Source organism: Magnolia sinica, chromosome 10, assembly GCF_029962835.1.
Source record: "Magnolia sinica isolate HGM2019 chromosome 10, MsV1, whole genome shotgun sequence".
Lineage (NCBI taxonomy): Eukaryota > Viridiplantae > Streptophyta > Magnoliopsida > Magnoliales > Magnoliaceae > Magnolia > Magnolia sinica.
Window position 1 is genome coordinate 19,570,086 of NC_080582.1, and position 21,521 is coordinate 19,591,606.

At 39.6% G+C, this 21,521-nt stretch overlaps 1 protein-coding gene across 7 annotated transcripts; it reads right to left on the reverse strand.

Moving 5' to 3' along the window:
- Positions 1-6,965: 6,965 nt before the first annotated feature.
- LOC131258127 (uncharacterized) lies at positions 6,966-20,976 on the reverse strand. 7 transcript variants are annotated; one of them, XM_058259221.1, is made up of 5 exons: positions 20,638-20,976; positions 14,784-14,932; positions 11,527-12,518; positions 10,018-10,478; positions 6,966-7,378 (listed from the first exon to the last, which is right to left on the reverse strand). In XM_058259221.1, the coding sequence occupies exons 2-5, from the start codon at positions 14,791-14,793 to the stop codon at positions 7,273-7,275; spliced, it is 1,569 nt and encodes a 522-aa protein (XP_058115204.1). In that variant the 5' UTR covers positions 14,794-14,932; positions 20,638-20,976; the 3' UTR covers positions 6,966-7,272. The 7 variants fall into 7 exon arrangements, with proteins under 7 accessions (XP_058115204.1, XP_058115200.1, XP_058115201.1 ...); XM_058259217.1 differs by having other exon boundaries at positions 20,558-20,976; XM_058259218.1 differs by lacking the exon at positions 20,638-20,976 and adding an exon at positions 20,349-20,504.
- Positions 20,977-21,521: the final 545 nt, after the last annotated feature.

Consider the following 21,521-nt stretch of genomic DNA (forward strand, 5'->3'; position numbering starts at 1 on the left):
AAGCCACGGGGAGGGGAATCAAACTCACATCCTTGAGGAGCAAAGGTTACTTATTTTTTATCGATCATCCCTTTATTATGCATGTTTGTTGGTTCATAGGTTGTGTTAGACCCAACCATGATAATCCCACGGATGTTAATGAGAGTTGTGTCCTAAGGCCTCACAAATGTCGAAGGTGCCTTGATCGCATAGATGGATGTACGATGGAATGCACGAGGAAAGACAAGACAGTTCAAACAGATGCCTTAATATTCGTGCATTTGATTATGCTATATACCAATTGGTGTTATGAGATGCTTTTGAGCTGAGTTCCATGTGCTCTATATTGATGAATATTGTTATGGGAAAAATGGACCGACCAACTATCTGCAAGCCAGGTCAGCACTTCAAACAGCAGCAGGTGCAACCCAATGATCCGACCCTTATCTCCTCGACCAAAGTAGACAAAGGCCGAGGTTGACCTCTGGGTATAAGGTCGGGATAAATGTTGACCAACCATGATCTGAAAGAAACGAACAACTACTCGCCTTAGGTCGGCAAGACCCGTCCTTTGACAGATATGACCCAACCTCAATCGAATGAACCAGGTCGGATCACCTCAAGTAGGCAAGACCCACCCTCCATGGGATCCGACCTGACCTCTATCTGGTCTGTCTGTGATCTCAGCCGAAGATCTAGGAAACCGACCTCAAGACGGCTCTACCCGGGATTCTAGCGAAGGATTTAGAAAGATCCTCCCACCAAGCAGGGAGTCTGAATCCTACTATAATTCATCCCTACCAAAACAAGGAGAGACCCTCCATGCCACCGCCTCTCCCCACCTATAAATAAGAGGACCCTCGATGGTGAAAGGTATGCATAATCTCCAACTCTATGTTCTCCTTTCGACTAAGACCCAAATCCATGACTGACTTAGGCATCAGAGGGTCCCCTGTACGAGTCAGGGTCTTCCTTGTTTGTTCTTCGTGCAGGTTCACTAGTCCATGGAGGGCTAACCAAATTTCTGCATCAACAAATATTATGAGACTTTGTTATGTTACCCTTAGTTGTTTCATGCAGTGGGAGCCGTTAGTTGTGTTAAGGACATGATAGGATGGACTCTGCGTTTGTGTGCCTAAAATAATACATTCATGGGCAAATAATGAATGAACACTAAATCTAAAGTTTATGGACATACAACTATATCGAAACTTAATGCAATTTTTGAAATTATCACATCTAAGAAGCCCACTAGAAGAATTATATCAACTCATCCCAAAAGCTTGAGTTAATGCTTACACTTGAGCCAACCCTGACTTTAATGATGAACCCTTGACCATCGCTTCCAACTATGCCAAATGAGAAATAAATGCTGAGGTTGCTAAAATGTACATATTGGCTTCCATATCAAATGTGCTCTGTAATCAAATGTCGAACATGCTGAAGGCTAGAGATATACACCTTGAAAGGCTTGTTTGATGCCCAAGTGATTGCTCTATTTTAGACCATTGAAAGACAACTATATTGTCGAGACTCGAGGAAGGCGCCTTGGTTAGTGATCACATCATGAAATGCTCTAATTGGCCAATGAGTTAGAGTTAATTAGACATGCCAAGGATGATGAAACTATTATAAATGGCATGTTCATCTCATTGACACCTATGTATGATAGGTTCATTGACAATTATAATATGATGAATGTTGAATATGATGAGGAAAAACTTCACACGCAGTTAGTCCTTTCTAAGGCTAAGGATTTGATATGTAAAAAAGGGGGCGAGTGGTGTAGTTGGTAGAAGACGCCTCTAATTGCAAGTCTAATTCTCCTAAAGCATGAGAGAGATGATGAGAAAAATGGCTAGGACAGTAACCTAAGGAGACATGCAATTCTGCCGGTAAGAAGGGCAAAAGGAAAGGAAGAGGCAAGAATAAGGAATGTTGGGAGTGCGGAAAGCCAGGCCACTTCAAGGCCAAGTTTTGTGCCTACTAAAGGTGAGTTGCTTGGGAGGGCAATGCGGGAACAACCCCCTCCTCTCACCTTCTATGGAATTTGAGGAATGATACTTAACATATCATTTAACAAATTGCTAACCTACTTGTGCAAAAGATCAAAAGAGACATGATAGAAAGTAGAGGACGGGTGTGCATTAGCCGAAAGCAAATGAGCATGTCCATAGTTTTGTGATTCATGTCAAGATGTTATGTGATTGACTGCCTTTATCTTCACTCTCTAAAGTATCTGATGTCAAGGAAAAATGACATTGGATTCCATCTAAAAATCTAAGAGAGATACCGTGCAATAGTCGCTAGAATTCTACTAAAGGCATTGGATTACTAACCACTATTGTAGCTTCTTCGATGTTTGATTAATTGAAATTCAGGACGGGTACTGTATGGTTGTGGGGAAAGCCAGGCCACTTTAATGCCAAGTGTCATGCCTACTAAAGGTGAGTTGCTTGGGAGGGCAATGCGGGAGCAACCCCCTCCTCTCACCTTCTATGGAATTTGAGGAATGATCCTTAACATATCATTTAACAAATTGCTAACCTGCTTGTGCAAAAGATCAGAAGAGACATGATAGAAAGTAGAGGATGAGTGTGCATTAGCCGGAAGCAAATGAGCATGTCCATAGTTTTGTGATTCATGTCAAGATGTTATGTGATTGACTGTCTTTATCTTCACTCTCTAAGGTATCTGGTGTTAAGGAAAAATGACATTGGATTCCATCTAAAAATCTAAGAGAGATACCGTGCAAGAGTCACTAGAATTCTACTAAAGACATTGGATTACTCGCCACTACTGTAGCTTCTTTGATGTTTGATTAATTGAAATTCAGGACGGGTACAGTATGGTTGTCAATCAGGTGCATAAAATTATCCTTGATTGCCACCACCCATGTGTTAGATGGTGGTAATGAGAGCAATGGCTCTGGGCATGTCACTTGGTGATGTGTGATGAATCACAGTTTCTGAGATGGCTTCCACACTTACTTTGCATGCACATGCATGTTATGAAATGATCTATTTTATCTCGTTGAATTGTGAACACTATGTGATGAGATGTTTTATCACCTTAACTTGAGGGTTGATTGCTTATGTTTTCCTGACAGATTAATTGGATCTAAAGCATCACTCAGATGATACTAATCAAAGGTACACTTAAGGAATGTGGACCAATAGGTCCTTATTTGCTCATGAGGATTCCCTTGGTTAGCCTGTGCATGCAAGGTGTGACTTAAATAGATGTCTTATTCAATGGGAGAAAATGAACACGGTAATGACTCGTGTGGTAATTAGTTTCCACTCTAATAGGTTAGAAATGCTTTTTATGTTTGTGATTCAAATATCATGTTTGTGTCATGTCACTTGTATGGTAATACTGTCAGTTTGGCATATGATATGCCATGGGATTCCCTAGTGATTCAAGTGTGTGATATACACTGAAACTCTTTATCTCTTAGATCAATTGAAGTTCTTAAGTGAATTGTGACAGTTGGGTGATCAGTTTTTCAATCACAAGGATAAATGACACAATGCATAAAAATGACAGTTATGAAAATCGAATGCACTTGGTTGAGTGTGCTAGACAGTGAGAGTTAGTATTAAAGAGTTTTCATCAACTTGATAGAGGATCGATACGACTCCTTAAATCTTCTGACTCATAAGTTCTTTAGTCATGTGTGCTTGATTGAATTTGAGTATGCATTGATTTTAGGACAAATGAGAGATTATTGGAATTAGTGCCCTGGAAAAACAATGTGTGCCCTAATCTATTGGTCATGTGAATCTAATAGGGCCGATCTCAACCATTGATCTAGATGGCTAAGGGTCTTACTTGGACATATATTATATATACCTTAGACATATTTAGTGTTTCATTAATCTAATATTCATTGGGTTGTATGAGGAGTACATGATATATCCTTTAGTCTTAGAAAACTTGAGTTGGACATAGTGGTCACTGGCTGGGGAGAATTGTGTTCCATGGAACTCAGTATCTAGACGAGTCATAACCGGCACAGATACTTAGGACACATCCATGAATATTGTTTTTGGAGATATACAATCATCGTATGTGAGGGGGCTGACTAGGTGAGGATGGAAGGTTTCCACCATCGAGAACTGACTTGGTGTCGGTTGTGCTTTTTGCCCTAAACCTACACAGGAGGATGAGTATTGCATTGATATGGGATCCTAGTATAGACCCTTAGACAGTAACAATAGTGGACTGAAGTACATGTTAATAATTTAGGGATCCATTGGCTTGGGATGTAACCATGTGATTGATGGTATAATTGTGCATATTCATTAATCAACCTTTGAACCTGAGGATGTGTAGGGTCTTGAATCTTGACTAGGCAACTTTGACTCACTTTACAAGGCTACATAGAGGCCAGAAAAAGAAGGTGATTTTGGATACATTCGTTAGGGTTCATTGATTCTTACACGGGCCAATAAGAATTTCACTTAGTTTACCATGGTACTTGTTGAGGATAAGATTTGGATAGATAAAAAACCAATCAAGTGATTTTTTCACTGGGCCAAGCGCTTAAGGTTTTAAACGACTTTTAAAAAGTTTTCAACATCTGAAGTTCTGTTTTAATTGTTAAAATTATTTTGATCATACTTGATGATAATATGTTGGCCCGGATTTGATGGTTCATTTCATAATCAACATTGGATCTAAATCATATATGGATAACCTTGATAGTGGCGGGATTGGACCATAATATGTGTCTGATAGATGCAGATTGATGGGCTCCCTTAACAGTATGGTACACCGAAGTCAAGTGTATCATTCAAATCCTAACCCCTCCTTATTTATATATCTTATTGTAAAGGGAAAACATTCCTAGTTTGAAATAGGTTAAATGCGAATATTTTTAAGGTTGTGGTGTGAATTTTCATGGCCATTTTAGATTTTCTTAAACCTTATAATCATAAAGCTTAATTATAAATTTTTACTTTTACGTATACCCTAGAAATTATATTTAATGGATTTTACCTCTAGACTCTATTTTTCTCCGATCTAACCATAAAGATGACTTAATAAGCTCAGATCTTGTAATCCATCGGTTCACATCGTATAATGGGCCACCCAATCATAGTAAAACAACCCAAAATATATTGTAACCATCCATATACTTGACTCTATGATGAAGTAAACCGACAATCTTACTCCTTAGTATTGTATGAACTGTTTCTACTATTAAAATCTCTATCTAAGAACCCTACACATGCATACAAATTACCTAAAAATCTAAGGGTATATACAACCATATCCTTGGACCATTCTTGAAGACATATTTGCATGTCTAATTATAGCGAAATTTTAACTTAAGGTCACTTGATTTATTTAAACCACACATCCTTAATTTTCATACTTAGATCAAGTTATTTGATCACCTATCCTAATTTTTCATCATATCCATTAGATGGCCTACCTGATCATCAAACAAAAATTATCATTATGATCCTCACATTTTTTTCAATGAACTTATCGAGTATTGGGATATGATTAGACCCGTTTGTAATTCTCGTATATCACAATCTCTACCTATTCCTTAAAGCATATGACTAAGAAAACCCCAATTCACAGGATTGTTTGCCGTTTGCCTTTTTCCAAGAAGAGAAAAGAAGTACGAGTAAAAAATTTCCTCAACTAGCAGCAAGAGTACTCTCTCTCACTCTCTTCTGGCATTTTTTTTTGTAAGAGCCATTACTAAGGTTGATTGGTTTGAAATCTTTCAAGCTTTCAACACTTTGTTGAGAACAAGGGCAATGAACCGCGCGCACCCATTAGACAACTTCCACTCTCATAAAATTCTGAAGTAAAACTTGTCATCTTTCAATTCCTTTCAAAAAGACTAGGAAGAAAATAGAAAATCCATCTGGGCCTCATGCTTTATCTTTACCCAAATTTGACACAACACAGTTGCCTTCACCTCACCCTCCCAAAAAGACAATCCAATAAATCCTCTTCCTCTTCGAATTTCTGTCAAAGGAAGGTTATCAAGCTTCAGTCAATTCCATATATCTATTGTCAACAAGTCTAAATAAAACCTCACAATAGCTTCACAAACCTGTGATCATCCTTCAATCCTCTCTAGACTCTCTCTAATACTCTTTGACATCAATAGCATACTTAGGGGCTTCAAAGGGATATGCATCTGAGGCAGGCAAAAAGTAGCAGCAGCCCACCAGAGATATTATTGTTTCCATGAATATATACCTTTCCCGAGCAAGGCGTATCATAGGACTAATTTATTAATTCCAATACTTACCATATATTTTAATAAAATATGCAACAATAACTAAAACATCCCTAAATCCCATCAAACCCATATAGCTGTTCTCTAAATCTGGCATGACACTCTTTTAACTGATGCGGGAATTGAATGTTCTCGGGCTCATTCGAAATCTAAATGGACTTCCACATGGGACTGATTTCTTGTTATTGTAGCATAATATGACAACCAAAAAGCAGCCGCAAGATGAGTGTCAAAAACATTCCAACATCAATTAAGGGGAAAAAAAGGGGGGCCGACTAGATGAACCCAACCATTGTGCAATCTAACATGGCCCAGTTGAACATACATTTGTGGGTCCCCATATGATTTAGGGCTGTTACATTCCACTACTATCAAAGAACAAGATTTTATGTAGTTATTCATTTCAATTTGTAAGATCATATCCATAGCAAATCATGGTTTTCGTATTCGGTTCATCTAATGCTCTCTTCATCAGCTATAATCCTCGAGCCTTCTTCCCCATAACACCCATACTTCATTGTTATCTTTGATGTCAGATTCCAAATGAAAAGTCAAGAGAAAAAAAAAAGAAGCTAAGAAGGAATGCTTTTTTATAATTAGATGATAAATCCAGCCCAATGGTTTTTCAATTTTTTCTTGCATTAGCAGCGGGAACATAAAACTGATCATTCAAACTCATCACTTTCATCTTTGCTTTATAATAAAACATACTATGTGAAATTACTTGCTCGTCGCAAATATAATATTATTACTCACATACCCAACAAATAAATACAAGGATTTATAATAGAATAAAAAATGTGGATAAAAGAAAAAGAATTTCAGAGTATAATGGCAATAACTAGCTTATATATATACTTTCCATGCTTCAAACCATAGGGACTCTACTCTTTTGATCTATCACACAATGCACACATGGGCGGCGCTGAAGATGAAATGCTTATGAGAAAATTGACATCGAAATATAAAAATTTTGACGATGTGTGTGGAGGGAAGACTGGAATGTAAGTAAAGAGCAGCATTCAGAATCTACAGCATAGAGCCACCTTCCAACCACGGTGCTTTCGTAAATGCCTCCGGTCGGCCTTTGCCATTTTTACTGGACTGCTATTCCACTCTGAATGTAATCTGCAGACGCCAAAATCCAAAAGAAATGCTTTAGTCAGTCAAAATATACAGGCAGAAAGATGGATGGGTAGATGCTAATTAGAATGGATGGTAAAAAGCATCAAGGTTGTCTGTCTCCTCCAGACTACACATTTTGTGGGTTCTCATTTACTTATGCCCTTGACAATCTGATTACATCCATTGAATTTGGACCAATCAAATTTTCTTTTCTCGCCATCCATTAATTGCCAGTGACTGGATAGTTAGGATCATTTGATTGGGATAACTTTCGGGCTGTGCTCCATCTAGAATAGGGCCCATGACTTGGATGGTCAGGATTGGTATACACATGCTATGTACGGGGAGGACAAGTCAGCACAATTTCACATGATATGGCAAACACAAGCCAGGGTCTAGCCTTGTAAAAGAGCACAATGTTATAGAAAAAGGCATTCAAAATTTCTGTTCATAGGAACTTAGAAAATCTAAGACTGGAGAAGGCTAAATGATGTAGAGTGGGTTGCGGACACTTTCATGTCCAAAATGGATCAGAGAAGGCCCGATCAGAGGCAGAAGTCATCAAGACCGTCGGAACCTTAAAACAGTCATATCTCGCAAACCGGAATGAGTTACTCGACGTACCATATATGATTTTGGGGTAGGACGAGCTACTTTAGCCAACCAACCCGGCTACGCGGGGTTGCCCACGCCGAATTTGCAAGATTCCATCGTATCGACGGCCGAATTCCATGTTTAATTTCATTTTTACTACAAATAGTAAGTTTTAGTTTGATTATAACTCTTCGTCTGTTCGGCTCGGCTTTAGGAGTTGTGTCCAACATAAAAAGCATTTAGAAAAATTGGGAGAATAATGTGGTTAAGCCACATAGGACACATGCTACAAATCGAAATTTACTACTTATAGTAAGATGCGAATTCTAGGAGTTTTAGTTATAGTTTGATTCTGATTTCTCTCCTTGCTTGGTATCCCTATTTAAAGGGTTGTGAACTCGTTTATTTCATTCATCAATCAAATTATGAATTTATTAGAATTTATTTCTATTCTTCTTGCTTTCTTTCCTCGTGGATTAGAGAAGTCTCTGTGAGGAGTCCAGAGAAACTCCGTGGATTTGGAGTAGTTATCCTTGAGGAAGACGGTGATCGACCTCATCACGTTCATCCCTGCGTCACTAAAACTGATCAAGGAAAAGAGTCTAGGTGGAATTGTGTTAGTTGTGGTTGATGGTAGCAGCGAAAAGAGGCGTGTAAGCATTTGTGAGAATGGCACCTTGGATGGACATTGATTGGTAAGAAATGGGAATGGCACCTTGAGTGGACATCCAATCAATCATTCGCGGTTTAGAAATGTTTTACACGATTTCTCCAAAATCCAAGAGCCCCAATTGCATTCAAGCAACTATTTATGTACTTCAGAAATCACCAAACACACATCTCAAAGAAATTTTCACATACAGACGCATGTGAGAAGGTATAGGTGTGGCATTCTCCACGGAGAATGTGCCACAGCCCAAACAGTTGCGGGGTGGGCCACCCGTTCACCCAAAAATGGAAGGTTAAAAAAGATAATCAACCATCCTTTATTCAATGCATACCAGCTGCTTACCTGAAAGGTGGACCAGCCTGACTTTCAGGCTCGAGCACATTCACCATAGAAGATGAAAGGCCCTGATCAGCACATGCAGGCAAATGCAATAAGAAGTATTTCATGGCCTCTGATTTCATTTGTTTCATCCCCATTTTATGTGGATCATCAAAGGTTTGTTTGTAGTAGCTACTGTGTGTCTTGCCATAAAAACATTTATTAATTGGCATCTTTTGTAGTTTTCCCCATTTTTAGTTATTGCCACATAACCTTCCATTTGCATTCATGGCATATACATCAAAGCCCACCAAAAACACAGGCATGCACAAGTAGAGCAGCTTCACAGGAAAATTCTTGTATATATGAAAACACAAGTATTGCCACATAAACTTCCAATTGCACTCATGGCATATACATCAAAGCCCACCAAAAACACAGTCATGCACAAGTAGAGCAGCTTCACAGGAAAATTCTTCTATATATGAAACACAGGTATGGATGCATAAGTTATGAGCTTTGCTAAGCCAACACCATGTACAAATCAGCTAATGCACATACCACCATGTATGCCACCGGTACAGCGGTACTTGATCCAAGCCATCCATCAAAAGGTACCACTATATAGATTCCCTACCCCAAGAATCTGGTGAAGTCTGCTGGTCAGGTGGGCCTCAATTAATTCAACATAAGGTTGTAAAAAAATCGGCTGAAGTTTCCTATGCTGTCAATTTATTTCTTATAATATGGCACACCTGAGTGGACCACCTTTATCTCCAGGCAATAACATATACAAGGTAAGATCCACCTGATTGATGGATTGGATATTTCACGTGCCATGCTGGGGCATGTGCACTAGCTAACTTGTACACGTGTGTGGGCATAGCAAAGCTCATAAATTATATACAAAGTCCATTCATGCATGTTTATGGAATCAAACGTAAGATGGAGAAAGGAAGAACAAACCTAGTTGAGAATTCAAAGGTAAATACATGAAATGAGTGCAAATAAAACTTTTTAAAAAATGCTAAAAAATGCTTGGTCAGAAGACTCTACTCACATTGGGAAAGCAAAGGAACGTGTGCTTGTTGTACTGCTATCTGATCGAAATGAGATGCTACCAGAACATGGCATCGCCCCTGAGTATGCTATTGGACCAGAGACCAAATCTGTCGCAGAAAAACTAGATTCTCCGAGGCCATGTTGAATAAAGAAACTCCGTGTAGAACCTGTCAAGCTATCCAGTGCTCCATCATCGAGCACAGATGCAGTTAACCTCCGACCTGAGTGCTGACATTCTGCATTTTCTTTGTTCTCGTCTCTGCTGCGAATCATTTCTGCTGGCAAAGGATCGGAATTCATAGCGATGCTTCCACTTTCCACCTTACTATCAGTAGCTAAATCTATCAGATTGCTGCTGTTGCTGAATGCTTCAGAGCAAGAATGTGATGCTAAGGTTGCCTCTTGAGTCGCATCCTGCGATCTTACATCCATGGATTCATTTGAATTCAAAGCATGTCCCTGACAACCAACATATCAGGAAATGTTTGCCATTTATTAAAAAAGAGGTCATTTGCCAGTGGAAAAAGGAACGTAATTATCAGCTTTTTCCATGAACAATCTTAAATGAGGAGCTATATGGTTCTTGACCCCAGGTGTATGTATCCTCAATTTATACAAGTGGAGCTCGGTGATCCAAACCCTTCATCTGATGGGCTCCACCATGAATGGACCATGCTCTGAACGTATCCCAGATTAGAAGATGCTAACCTTTCAATTTGCGGTCATCAAATAGACACCAAAGAAATTTAAAACAACAGTTGACATCCAAAAGAAAAAAGGATGAAATTTGAGGGTTAGAATCTTCGTAACCAGGAAATTTAGTCATGGTCCATTCCCAGTGGGCCCATCAGAAAAAATCAGTTTGGATCAGTTAACCATGACCCCATATATACTACATATAATGTGAGCAGTTTTTTGACATTTTTGCCCCTGCAATAAGTTTCATGGGGATGGAAAACTTTGAATATTCAATGGTCATGGGAAGACATCTTAAATGAAGTTAGCAGTATTTTGGGAACTGGAAGGTGGCAGGTTTACACCATCCTTAGATTGATCTGAACTGATGTCCATGTTCTCAACACCACCATACAGAAGCTATAGTCCTATAATCATATTTCATTGTTTATCTTTACCTTTAATCTTGGATTTGAATATGAGCCAAGGAATATTCATATTCATACACAATAACCCATTCAACAAATGTTTCTTTCCATAGTATGGGTACACCATAGAATGCAGAATATGAATGGTTCAGATCATCATATAAAATGCAATCCAGGGGTGAAAACCAGCCACTGTACTATGGTAGGGGGGCCACTGGATCCTAGCAAACTCCATCTCCAAAATTTCTCTCCCGGATTTCTCTCCCTTCTCCACGTGCCCCACCAGCTAGTTTGCATAAATTGAAGACCTAAGGAGACAGTGCATATACTACATACCCTCAGATTTTAGGATAATATAAATTCACTTAGAAAATAAGGGAAAAAAATACTGCTCATCTCTCTACCTGATCATATGGTTGTTGATCTTCATTTCTAGCACAACTGGAAGACTCATCCTGCAGCGTTCCCATTCTTGGCTCTTGAACCAAGAGCAACTCTTCGTTTACAACCTCTTCTGTGACCAAAAGCGACTCTTCCGATGGTGTCCTCACATCTGTGGTAGCATTTACAATCTCTTCTGTTGCACCAACATTCTGTCCACCTTCCTCTCGCAAGCTTGCAGTACTGCTTTTAGCAGCAACTTCCTCATACTCGCTAGAAATAAGCTGCCCCTTGAAGACAAGTGATTTCGAACCATCTGCAACGGGTCCGCCACTGTCCTCCATTTCTTCGGTCATATCAACATTTTCAGCTAATTCTGATTGCAGAAATCCAACTCTCTTCTGGCCCACCTCATCATTTTCTACCAAAACTTTGTCCATGGTAGGTATTCCATCATCGATGCAGATGTCCTTGACGACATTGTCTTTGGAATAAACCATCAGTTCTGAAAGTTCAATTTCTGTGACAGTCTTATCAGTATATAAATCTGCATCCTTTTCAGACAACCCAACTTCACCAGATGAATTAGAATATGAGGCATTTTTATCTCCGCTCTCATTTGTGGTCCCTAAAATTGAATCTTCCATGTCCATATAATCCTGGGTTCCTGGTGAGGCCTTGTGTCCATCTCCATCACTGGTAGGAATAGAATCTGATGCAATTTTATCTCTGCTCTCATTTGCATTCTCACAAATTGAATCTTCCATCATATAGTTGCAAGGTCCTGGTCTGGCCTTGGGTCCATCTCCATCACACTTCTCAGATGGTAATGGATCTGTGTCCATCTCATAGTTTTTGCTTTCCAGAACAGATTGTTTTACATGCTTTCCTTCTCTTATAGCCTCATAGTCTGCCTTCAATGGTCCAGTCTCTTCAGTCTTGTCAGCATCATATTCAATGGTCCTGGGCGCTGGTTCGTGAGCCAGAGAAGAATGACAATATGCAGCTTCACTATCTGCAAGCATGTGTAAATTCTCCACACTTGAGAACATGTGTAATCTAACATATCAATGAAGAGCTAATCAGTGCGCCACACTAAACTCCGACATATGGTATGACGGTTCTTGATCCAGAGTGCTCATGGGATGGATCTCACAGTGGACGCCACGTCAAATGAATCACATGGGTTGGACGACCAAAACCATCCTATTGGTGAACCATTTGCAGTTAGATGGTCCATTATTCTTTTTCACCATCCACCTGTAGGTCACCAATCAGATGGTTGAGATCATTCAATGGTAAGAATTTTTGCTGCTGATTCAAGGTGAGAGATCTTCTTCTTTCTTTCTTTTTTTTTATAAAAAAAAAAAAAAAAAAAAAAAAAAAACATAGAAGTGGGAAAAAAGTTTTATGGCTAACCATGGAACAAAATACTAATGCTGCATACTCTACCAAATTGCATTTTCTCAAATTCAGATGGAAAGCCAACAGAACAGTACAATAAACATTCTCTCATTAATCTAAATAACAAAGATATTAAGTAAAGAGAAATAAAAGAACAATCAACAATGAATTATTCCTTTACGTCAGAATATGTTTTTTCAAGTTGAATTGATTGATCCATTACAAGTTCATGGGGGATTTGGGGTGAGAGGAATGGTAGATGCTTTTGCAATGATTCCAAAGAGTAGAGGGGGTTGTCTCTCATGTCTGGGATAATGTTGTTGAATGGGCATGGGGTAAGGGGCGGTTGGACAAGTAGTAATTTTCTTTTTTGCTTCTTCTGTTTTTCTTGTTGTTTTTGCATCTTAGCATGACCTCAGCGCTTTTTCAATGAAAGTTCTCGTGATCTTTCCAAAAAAAAAAACCCACTACAAGTTCTGCAACTGTGCATCAAAAGGCAGAATGTTATTTATACAATACAAAATAATCTTCTGAAAACAGGCATACTCTTTTGGCCTATTTAATCAATCTAACTGTTGCCTACGATTGGATTACTGAAGAATATGAAATGGCATCAACCATGAAGTCTCTATTAGCAGATGTGTTAAACATACTAAAATTAGAAAAAGAAAGCATATGGGTGTTGTGAAATAAATGTATTTCCAATAAATAATGGTGTAGTCTGTACTCAAGGTAGAAGAGAGCTACAACTTGAGAAATAAATTTCAAAGACAGAAGCAGATAGTAAATGCTTAGTGTGACTTTGACTATACGACATGGAGATAACACAATAAATGAGAAGGTCCTCCAACCACCTGATTAAAAACAGAAGTAAACAGAGAGAGAAAAAAAAAAACACACAACACATGCAAACAGTAATTCCTCTCTGTCATAAATCCAGAAGTAACACAAAAAGCAGCCTCATCATGGTCAGTCACGAAATTTCAAACTCTATATGAGACGAGGAATTTGAATTTTACAAGTGAGAATGCTTGGATTATATCGCCATCATTTTCACCAGAGATGGCACCCATTTGAATGAGAATCCCTTTGATTAAACATTTTCCATTTTTGAAAATTTCCATAGAAGATGCAGGGAATGACAACATTGTGAAAAATCAAGAGCTTTGCTTAGGCCATATGCGTGTACAAGTCAGCTGCACACTACCACATATGCCAGTGTGGCAGACAAGTGAAAAATCGAAGCCATCCACCAGGTGGACCTCACTGCAACTTTCTGCCCAAAGATAAAGGTGGTCTACTCAGTCGGTATGACATAACATTAGAAATAAGTGGACAGATTAGAAAACTTCCAGCTGATTTTTTCACAACAGTACATTACTGAAATGTGGCCCACCTGACTAGTGAACTAATCTGATTCTTGGGATAGGGCGGTACCCTTCTGTTAGATGGCTTGGATATTGCATCATCTGCCATGCTGGCATATGTAATGGTGCGTGTGCATTAGCTGACTTGTACACGCATGTGGGCTAAGCAACACTCGAAAATCAATCCCAAGATAGAAAACAATTTGTAAGCTGTTGTACATAAATAGAAAATCAAGGAAAAACATCCCCAGACAAAGATGCCTGAAACTCGAATACCCCATCAAACAAAACAATTGCTAATATCACTATTCAGTGGGAGATGAAACCATGCGATGATAAATATAGAAGGCAATCATATCTAAATACTAAATGGCGTATTGAAGCCAGCAAAACCGTGCAGCAATAGAGTATCCTCCACACGTGATGAAATTTAGCATATTTTCACTCTGCTTTGGAAAAGGAAAAAAAAAAGTGAGTGCAAAGTCAGGAAGCAAGAGCAAAAGAATCACCTAGTTTCATGATTTACATGAGTTTGGAAAGATTGAAAGTGTAGTTATAGCACTGCTGTCCTGATGCTATAAGCAATTTCTTTCTGGTAATTGATACCATGCGCAATTATATCCTATTCCAGCATGTATCAGCAATTCAGTCTATTCATCTGCCAAAAAGAATATAGTTTGTCATACCACTGTGAACGCTACTTGTCATTATCAAAATCAAAAAGAAAAACAAAGAATTCTGCTTCTTGCATATCTTCTAAATTTAAAACATAAGATGAATAGATAAGATTTTGTTTGCAAAAATATCATCGTCATCATCATAACTAGAAAATCTCAGTTCAATTAAACAAATGAATTTCCAAATATGCATATCTATATCTAGCGACTATCTATATACACGTGTGTACATAAGCTCAAAGTCTCAAACACAACAAGTTGTGTGTGAGGCCCACCATTTGTATAACATCCAATCCATCATGTAAGGTAGCCCCACCATGAAAATGGGATGCCCCAAAAATCAGGTCAATCCAACTGTCCACACCATAGAAAACAATGAATGACCACGCAAAAACCTCTATGTTCCTATGGGTCCCATCTAATGGTTGGAGCAACTTGATTTTTAAGGCATCCCATTTTCATTGTGGGTACCATGATGGATGGGTGGGATGTCATACAAATACCATGATAGGGTCCCACACACCAACTAGTTGGACATGCAACTAATTGTGTGTGAGCATTCCTCCCTCTTCTCCCCCTCGCTTGTAGGGCCCACCATGGTGCTTGTATGACATCTTGCCCATCCAACATGATTGTCCCACCACGAAAATGGGATGCCCCAAAAATCAGGACAATCCAACCATTAGAAGCGGCCCCGCATGACTGTGGAGCTTTTTTTGTGGTTGTTCATTATTTTCTATGGTGTGCCCCACTTGATAGTTGGATTGACTTGATTTTTGGGGCATCCCATTTTCACGGTGGGACAGCCTTGCTGGACGTAAGAGATGGCATACAAACACCATGGAGGGCCCCATTTGCCAACTAGTTAGACATAGACTGGTTAGAATAGATAAGATTTTGTTTGCAAAAATATCATCGTCATCATCATAACTAGAAAATCTCAGTTCAATTAAACAAATGAATTTCCAAATATGCATATCTATATCTAGCGACTATCTATATACACGTGTGTACATAAGCTCAAAGTCTCAAACACAACAAGTTGTGTGTGAGGCCCACCATTTGTATAACATCCAATCCATCATGTAAGGTAGCCCCACCATGAAAATGGGATGCCCCAAAAATCAGGTCAATCCAACTGTCCACACCATAGAAAACAATGAACGACCACGCAAAAACCTCTATGTTCCTATGGGTCCCATCTAATGGTTGGAGCAACTTGATTTTTAAGGCATCCCATTTTCATTGTGGTACCATGATGGATGGGTGGGATGTCATACAAATACCATGATAGGGTCCCACACACCAACTAGTTGGACATGCAACTAATTGTGTGTGAGCATTCCTCCCACTTCTCCCCCTCGCTTGTGGGGCCCACCATGGTGCTTGTATGACATCTTGCCCATCCAACACGATTGTCCCACCACGAAAATGGGATGCCCCAAAAATCAGGACAATCCAACCATTAGAAGCGGCCCCGCATGACTGTGGAGTTTTTTTTTTTTTTTGTGGTTGTTCATTATTTTCTATGGTGTGCCCCACTTGATAGTTGGACTTGATTTTTGGGGCATCCCATTTTCACGGTGGGACAGCCTTGCTGGACGTGAGAGATGGCATACAAACACCATGGTGGGCCCCATATGCCAACTAGTTGGACATAGTCCCCCCCCTCTCTCTCTCTCTGTGGCTAGTGCTCTACAAGCTGCGCTGCAGGAACTTACATGCGAGCAAAACCAAGAGGCAGTCCCCTACAAGTTGTGCCACAGGGAACTTACGTGCGAGCAAAACCAAGAGGCAGTCCCCTAAGAGTTGTGCCACAGGGAAGTTACGGGCAAGGAAAACTGAGGGGGCCTTGGGGTGGGCCCCATTGTGTTGTGCATGCGAAATCCATTCCGACCATCTATCCTATCACCACATTGTAGGCCAATGGGCCGAAATCAAACTGGCCCGTGATTCAGGTGGGCAACATGATCGGAAACTATGTACAGGGGATGCCCACCCTCCAAAATGTTTCCCTTTGTGTGGCCCACCTGAATCATAGAACAATCTGATTTTTGGGCCGAGGGCCTAATGTGCGATGACTCACCTGATGGTTGGAGTGGATTTGATAAACACATCATGGTGGGGCCCACAAAACCTGATTGACCACAATTGTGGTGAAAACATTTGCACTAGATCAATTCTCTACACATACAAGGGACTACTATTTGAAGCCTGAAAAGAAGGAACTTCCTTACCAGTTCTGTCAAATAAACTACAAAGAAGAAATTTTTTTCCAGAACAAGCTCAATCAAACAAACCACTATATTATGCAATAAGCGGATAAGGTGCTATCAGATGTCAGTCAAGACAAAAGGAGTTATTGTCTGACACAACATTGGTACAGGTGGGACCCATCTTTCGGCAATCTAATTTGTTAATCTGATTGGCAGCACCATGGAATGGGTTGTGCCCACCTGGCAGATGATCCCAGTGATTGATGAAAATGGACATTTACAACCAAGTGAATGACAGCCAACTCGGATGGCTAGGATAACCCTATGGAAAGAATCTGGGGGCATCTCTCATCCAGCACAGGGCCCACCATATGAATGGCTCGAATCATCATAAGTTGGGCAGCTCCATCTATGTAATTTGACCAAAAAACACCAACATTTTGACCAAAGAGCTTTGCTACACTGCCACACATGCACAAGACAGCTAATGCCCACCCCACCATAAGTGCTACCATGGCACATAGCTATGAGATCCAATCCATCCATCAGGGGTTACCACTATACAGATGATCCTGAACCAAGAATCAGGTCAGTCCACTAATCGCATAGGCTGCAATTTACAGATCAAATGTATGAGTGACGAGAACTTGGCTGAAGTTTTCTAAGCCATCTACCTATTTTAAACATCATGACCCACCCGATGATTGGATGAGCCTGATTCTTGTGTGAGATCATCTTCAAGGTCAGACCCACCTGGTGGCTGGCTTGGATACTCTACTCTACCTGTCTGCCATGCCGACACATATAGTTGTGTGCACATGGGCTTAGCAGACCCTTCACCATATTATCTAAAGAGAGCTGTGATTATGGTTTTGAAAACCAGAGTACAAGGTATCATGAGCAATCAAACTAGGCTGAAGACCCTACCACAACAGATGGTAATCATCGTTTCAAGAAAACTATCTTTATCCAGGGAAGCAGAGGTATGGAAAGTTATAAACAGCTAGAACTGAGCTGAATTCCATTGCCAATGCCATAAAGAAATGTTCGCCAACTTGCTAACTCTTATAAAATAATTCAATGAAGAAGGTAAAGCAGTGAAAATCGCTGAAAATAACCAGAAACAGAAAATTGAGAAATCTTGATATGGAAGCAAGATATTCAAGCAATTAATGCTACCGAATACTAAATTGGAATTCTGTTACCAACCAGAAGGCACCTAACGAATCTGCAAGCCGGTAAGAGGCTTGAAAAGTCAGCAATCGTTTAGGAGATTGAAAACAAACCAAGAGGAGTTATATGATCATCTATTTGACGACATGTAGAGTGAGCTCATGTTCTGATATGGCACAGGTGGAAACTACAGTTCGGCGATCGTTACCGTTAATCTGATGGGCCCTACCGTGGTTCGAGGACATCCAAAAATCTCCGAGATTGGAGGATCCTGGGCATCCAAAAATCTCCGAGATTGGAGGATCCTGGGCATCCAATGTCCGTACCTAGTCCTTTTTGCCACATTCCTTCTCAGACCATCATTTCGCAAATTGAGATTCCTCCATATCAGGGATATTTCTGAGGCGTGGTCCATCTGGGTGGTAGGGCCACCAGATCGAAATGACAACTTGGTCACTGAACTGTGGGGAAAAAAAAGAGCTTATGACTGCACAAAATGGTGCTGGGCCCACCTAAAATTGGTTCATGAAACCTTCCTGTTCATTTGCTAACATCACACTTATAAGAAGGAAAAAGAAGAGGGAGAAGAGGAAGAAGAAAATAAATAATATTCAAATTTCCAAAAAAGAAGAAAAAAACGGTAAATCATCTGCAAAAGGTAAGGAGATCTCGAACAAAGGCGATCTAACAAACAAAAGATTACACTTGCAACCAAACTCAAAATTCAAAATTTTCAGCACTCAGACTGCAAATATTTTTATTTTGTAGCATTGAACAGAGCCAAAAAAAGAAGCTTTTGACAGCATAAAATGGTGCTGGGCCCACCTAAAATTGGTTTATGAAATCTTTGCTAATATCATATAAGGAAAAAAGAAAACAAATAATATTCAAATTTCAAAAAAAAAAAAAAGGAAAAAAAAAAGAAAAGAAAAACAGTTTCAACCTAGTTTTTGACGAAAAATCAAAAAATCAAAAGGGTTCTCCCAATTCTAGTAGAAAAATGAAAGAAAGAAAGAAGGAAAAAAAAAAAAAAAAGATATATCAGAATCAAACTATCTACCCCTTTGTTAGATGCCTCAAAATTTAATCTACTAGTACAAGTATTTTATGGTGCGTTTGGTTGCACCAACTATCATGAAATTCAGGATAGTTTGCACCAAACTAAACTGATTAATCACGAAATTCATATTTGTTGCAACCAAACACATTCTTAGCAAAAATTAAAAATCAAAGGTATCTATTCCATTTTCATAATTTAAAAAAAAAAAAAAAAAACTGAGTCCAACAATCTACCAATATCTAACCCATTGCAATCAAGGTCTTCTGCAACAGAAAAAAAAAATAACAATGTCAAAAGGGTGCTCCCCAATTTCAAAAATAAAAAATTGCAAAAAAAGGAAGAAAAAGAAGAAGAAAGAGAAAAGAATCCTATTATCTTCCACACCTCAAAATCTAACCCATCAAAAATCCATACAAGAATTCCAAATAAATAAATTAATTAATTAAAATAAAACCCATTTAAACCAAATTCCTCTCCAACCTCAAATCAAAATTCAAAAAAAAAAAAAAATCCGAAAAATCTAAATATCAGATTCATCACTTCACCACCATCTAAAAACATACATACACATCTACAATGGTATCCGACAAAAGTGGGCCCCACGTGATGCATTCATGAAATCCAACCCGTCCATCAGATACGCGACCTCAAAATACCAAACCTATCGAAACTCAACTCGATCCAAAACTCACGTGGGGACAACACAGGAAACAAGTTAAGAGTGCACGCCTACCATTGATTTGAATAGTGGGCCAACCGTGTAATTTATCTGCAATCCAAGCCATTCCCACCATTCATCTGCCTTGGATAGACGGGTCTGGCCCAAAGCTAGGCTGTTTTGCAACTCAGGTGGGCCCCAGTGCCAATCAAGGGTGAGAGAGAGAGAGAGAGAGAGAGAGAGAGAGAGAAATCTCGCTTATATATATATATAAGAAAAAAAAAAAATACCAGATATTCGAGACTACTATAGCGAAAGAGACAACCATACTAAGATTCGTTGCAGACGAAAAAGAGAACAGAAGCGAAAGTTGGAAGAGAAGGGGTGCGCATGGAACTAATCCTACGCACCCATGGAGTAAAATAGCCAACTACCCCACACACACAGAGCTCCTGATAACATAACATTCATAAAAAGGGCAGGTTTTCGCATTAATTACCACGACGGCAAAATAAATACCACCCGCGTGTATTGACAGCGAAAATTGCCACGAATACGCGAGTCTGAGAACCGTCTGACCTGAAACCTTTCCATTCTCTTCCCGTCAGAGGCCCGAGTACAAAAGGCGATCTCGTATTCGAGCGGGATTTTCTTTGTTTTTTCCTCTTCTGGGGTTCATTCGTTCGCCGTCGTCGTCTTCTTCTTATTTAAGAGTGCAGAAGCGACGGGGAAGGGAGTTTTGAGATCTGATCTGGACCGTTGGATCTGTAGCGAGGGATCTGGGATTTTGGATTTCTCGGGGATGGGAGGAGAGAGAGTTGAGGTATCAAGGGTATGTGGAGAAGATCTGCATCGAATTGGATTCGGGTTTGGAAGTTGTCTTTCTGTGGGTGATGATGAGAAGAAGATAAAAAGAAAAAACTAGGATTGGAAAAAAAGCTCTTTTTGTAGTGGAGTGGTTCGCGATTTGTTTTCTTCCGAGGCTTGTTTGGGCTACTCGCGCGAGTTGGGTTCGATTGCTACTCGCATGCACACGTGTCGGAATGGGTTGTGTGTGAGATTGAGGGCGTTCAGAGGCAGATTGCCCGTGACCCTGGGCCAGGGCTGTGTGGGCCCACAGAGATGTACTTTACAAAGGGAAACGGATTGGCTACTTCCCCTGCCACCAGCCAATGGCTGGTGTTCCGTGGTCTGTGGGACCCACCATGATGTATGTGTTTCATCCATGCCGTCCATCTATTTTTATATATCATTTTATGATATTATAAAAAAAATGAGGTATATCGCAATCTCAAGTGAATCACATTATAGGAAACAGTTTTGAATGAACTTTGACCATTAAAAACTTTTCGAGGGCCATAAAAGTATTGGATCAAGCTAATATTTGTTTTTTTAACCTTCATTTGGGTCTTTATGACCTAATCAACAGATTGGATGTCATATCAACAGTACACTGGGCCTTA